Source organism: Apaloderma vittatum, unplaced genomic scaffold (genome assembly GCF_000703405.1).
Source record: "Apaloderma vittatum isolate BGI_N311 unplaced genomic scaffold, ASM70340v1 scaffold21416, whole genome shotgun sequence".
Taxonomy (NCBI): Eukaryota; Metazoa; Chordata; class Aves; order Trogoniformes; family Trogonidae; genus Apaloderma; species Apaloderma vittatum.
In genome coordinates, this window is record NW_009720326.1 from 1 (window position 1) to 4368 (window position 4368).

General features: G+C 36.9%; 1 protein-coding gene across 1 annotated transcript; it reads left to right on the plus strand.

Annotated features, from left to right (window-relative positions):
- Positions 1-427: 427 nt before the first annotated feature.
- LOC104275123 (mitogen-activated protein kinase kinase kinase 1-like) lies at positions 428-4147 on the plus strand (the record flags this gene model as incomplete). The annotated part of the gene is made up of 4 exons (XM_009870986.1): positions 428-559; positions 1548-1690; positions 2111-2242; positions 3561-4147. Coding segments are annotated over 4 exons (557 nt in total), but the record flags the coding sequence as incomplete, so codon positions are not given.
- Positions 4148-4368: the final 221 nt, after the last annotated feature.

Below are 4368 nucleotides of genomic sequence, written 5' to 3' on the forward strand. Positions count from 1 at the left end.
AGGTTGTGGAGTCTCCTCCTCTGGAGACTTTGAAAACTCACCTGGACACGTTCCTCTGTGGCCTGCCCTGGGTGATCCTGCTTTGGCAGAGGGGGATTGGACTAGATGATCTTCTGAGGTCCCTTCCAACCCTGAACATTCTATAATTCTATAACATAACTTAGATTCTCTGGCAGAAACCACTTGCAATACCAGATTTCTTAAAAGTAAAGCAGAAGTATGTGTTATTACAAGCAGTAGTGCCGAAAACATTTTCGCAAAACTAAGAAAGTTTAATTTTTTCTGAAATAATGAAAGGTCAGGAATTGTCTTTCCCTCGTTCAAGCCCAAGTCTCATACCATTACGAAGTTCCAGTTTTAGGAGGCAGTGCAATATTCTAGTAATACAAAGTATGTCTAATAAAATGTTTTTTTCTGTATTTTCTAGGGGGCTCAGTTGCTCATTTGTTAAGTAAATATGGAGCCTTCAAAGAATCAGTTATTATTAATTATACAGAACAACTCTTACGGGGCCTTTCTTACCTCCATGAGAATCAGATAATCCATAGAGATGTTAAAGGTGAGAATAATTCAGAATGTCTTGTAAAAAGGAATTTTCAAAAAGCATCATCTCTTTTGGCTTGAGACCTATTGCTTCTGTTAGATACCTTCTCAGGAGTGGTATTTCTATACCTGATCATTCTTAAGAATGTTTAGTTACTGAAATTAATCAGCACGTTCTCAGCATACTTAAGGATATTTGCTACCTGTGCTGATAATTTAGAAAAATTGTTTTTCTGTAGTTGTTCAAATAAAAATGTGAAGTTGCCATGTAGCTTTAAAGATTGCTAGTTAAATCTGTGTAAATATTTACACAGAAATGACAGTAAAAACTGTGAACAGGCCAAGATAAAGAGTTCTGGTTTCTAATGTATAGGAGCATTGTGATGAGTTTTCTTCCTTCCTCCTAACTGAATATCAATAGAGTTGTATTGTGTGTGTGAGCCAAATGAGGACTTTATTGGGAAGTACCTGTATTACTAAACTTTTCCCTTTAATGTAACTGTAGCTGTCCATGATCTGGAGAGACAGCAGATAAGTAGCAACATATGAATGGCAAATATTTGTCTATAATATTTCTTCTTAAAATAGGAGAACTTTTCAGTTGCTCTGTAATTCTCTTGGACAGCTCCAAGCTGCTTAAGGATGAAATAAGTTTAAATTTCACAGGAAGCTGCATGCACTGAAAACCTTCAGCATTTTAGGTCACCATTTTCTTTCGTTATTCCATTTCCAGGCATTGTTCCAGAATGTTGTTTGCCCTACTTTGAAAGTTCAATTGCTTCTCTAAATACCTCGCAGAGCCTCAAGCAAAGTGCAGTATCATTCAGGCATAACAGAAAAGTGACATTACTAGACTTGGTCCTTGATTTTTAAACATTCTTGATATTGGGGTAGGGAATGTCAACCCATTTATAGTTTTAAAACAGAGAGAGGAAGAGTGTCTGTTCATCTGTTTGCCTTTAATATAAAGCCAACTAGCAGTATTTTTATTATGCTGTTGACAGGTGCCAATTTGCTAATTGACAGCACAGGTCATAGATTAAGAATTGCTGATTTTGGAGCTGCAGCCAGGCTGGCATCAAAAGGAACTGGTGCTGGGGAGTTTCAGGGACAGTTGTTGGGAACTATTGCATTTATGGCACCGGAGGTAAGAAACCAGTTTTGTTAAGTTACTTTCAAAAGTTTGTTTGAACTCTTTAAGCTAATTCATTCAGCCAAATAACCAAAACCTGCTGCAAATGCTTCAAAAAAGTTTTAATTGTGCTTGTTCTAAAGAATAGGAATAATTTCAACATGAGAATAATGACATTTCTGTCTCCAAGTAGCTTGTTACAAGATAAGTCTATCATAAATGTTGTTACTGAAGCCCAAATGACAATTTGGTCAAAACCCTAATTATTGCAAAGTACTTGCTTTGCCCCTTGATCAGGCATTTTATTTACTATCTCTCTAACCTGCAATGTTAATCTGAATGCACTTGGTTGATGATATTTTTTCTTTGCACCTAAATTCCTTAAAGTTAAGAGACTTTAACATGGATAATCTGAGTTTTGGTTTGTCTGTTCAGGTTCTGAGAGGTCAGCAATATGGTAGGAGCTGTGATGTGTGGAGTGTTGGCTGTGTTGTTATAGAAATGGCTTGTGCTAAACCTCCCTGGAATGCAGAGAAACACTCCAATCATCTTGCTCTGATATTTAAGGTGAGGTATTTTGTTGCTACAAATGTACTACAAAAGATGCTGGCTAATTTCATACACAGCAATGTGAATTTTGGAAAAATACAAAATAAGTAGGGATTGTTGCAGTACCGCTTCTATATATTGGAGCTGTTAGTACAAAATCAATACAGATACTGACATAATCATGCTTGCTGGTTTGGGGAAAAAAGCAACCAACATAAAGTGCAGAAAAAGCTCTGTTCAGAGATATTATAAATATGTGGTGTGGCAGGCTAAATAAATAATTTTGGAACAGAGTTCATTTTGACTCTAGGCAGAAAATGAGAATTTGAACTCTTTCTTACAATCCTGTAAAATACTGGAGCAAAACAAGTTGTTCTACCATGAAACAATTATGGGTGTAAATTTCATAGTGGGAATGCCCTTTGGTAAAAAGCTGATATTCCACATTCAGATTTTACTGAAAGATATTTATCATTGTTATATAGCAATATTGCTCCTCCATTTTCTAGGTCATCCATTTTGACATTCATATTTTTTACTAAAATCAGTTACATATATTTCTAAATGTCTAGTTAGGCTGTAGGCATAAATGAAGAAAGGTACTGCTGCAAGTGAAAAGCATGACTGTTAGCATTTAGTGAAGAAAGTGTTTCCACAAAGCAGAACTAGCACAGTCGTATTTGAGTATGTTCTAATTAAGAATGAATCACTTGTAACAAGAGATGTAGTTGCCTTGGTTCTATGTCTGTGTGAATCTGTTGGTGGTTGCTCTAGTGTTCTCAACCATTGTGCTTAATTTTATCTAGAGAAGATCGAATTTAATTTTGGTGGGATACATCGGTGTATTGAGATATTGCCCTTCAGGATAGCAGCAGAAATACAGTAAAGACAATGCAAGAAAGCATGCACAGCTTAACATACTGTAGTGTAACATCACTGAGCTTAATATAGCTGGCTTATGCCAGTTAACAGTGATGGCAACTAGTAGACTAAAAGTAGATTAAAGAATGCCTACATGTATGGCATAAAAGCTTTTTTTATGGCCTGCTCAGCAGATGGTCACTGTAGAATCATGCTGTAAGAAAAAAATCTAGAAAAGTGCTAGGAGAGAGGTGGCAGATTGTGAAAGGCCATGTAGGCATAGGGTGACTGAAGGCCCATTTTATAAAATGCAAGCAGTGATGTAATGCTAAAACTGCAGTAGGAAATATGCTCGTGGAGAAAAGCTCATAAATATAACTCACCAGCTGGAAATGATTGTGTTGAAAGGTTTTTTGGGGTAGGAGAGGGGTCTTAAGAACCACCAACTCTAAAAGGTTATTTTCCCTTTGTTCAGATTGCTAGTGCAACCACTGCTCCATCAATCCCTACACATCTGTCTCCTGGCTTGAAAGATGTGACTCTTCGGTGTTTAGAACTTCAACCTCAGGACAGACCCCCATCAAGGGAGCTGCTGAAACACCCAGTCTTCCGTACTACGTGGTAGCTACTTATGTATAAGGCTGATATACTCAAGAAGATGCTACTGAATATACAATAACTCTCTTGCGGCGCAGTTAAGCACAGAAAATCATATTATTCCGATGGCCTTAATGACAGATACATCAAGGACTTAAGGCCAGTGGAGGATCTTACCTAAGTATGTGATTGACAAATCTTTACCTAAGCTCGGTATGCAACATTTCACAGCTCATGCAGAGTTTTATAAACTGTGCCTTTCAAACATCTGGCTCTATGTGAACACAAAAGCATTTTTCCTTAAATCTGCATGATTATTCAGCAGATAAGTGATTTTTATTGTATGTGGAGCACTTTTTCAGCAATATTAGCCGCTGAGGGGCTCAGGATCTATGTTAATATAGCAATCACTGTTCCATTTCACATCATGTAGATGTAAGCAGAGGACTCTGCAATTAGCCAGTTTTCAGCACTGGTTAAAAAGAAGCTCTGAATCTGTCCCTTTTAATTACATAGAGCTCTGTGAGTAGCAAATCCAAACCTATGATCCAAGTATAGTTTAAAGAAACATTTTGCCTTCCTTAATGTAAGAGCAGGCAGTTGTGTTTCACTGTGCATTTACTGCTGGCTGTGTAATTTCTTTTGAAATTAAAGTTTGTTTTCATTGTATTTTTAACTTTCAGAAA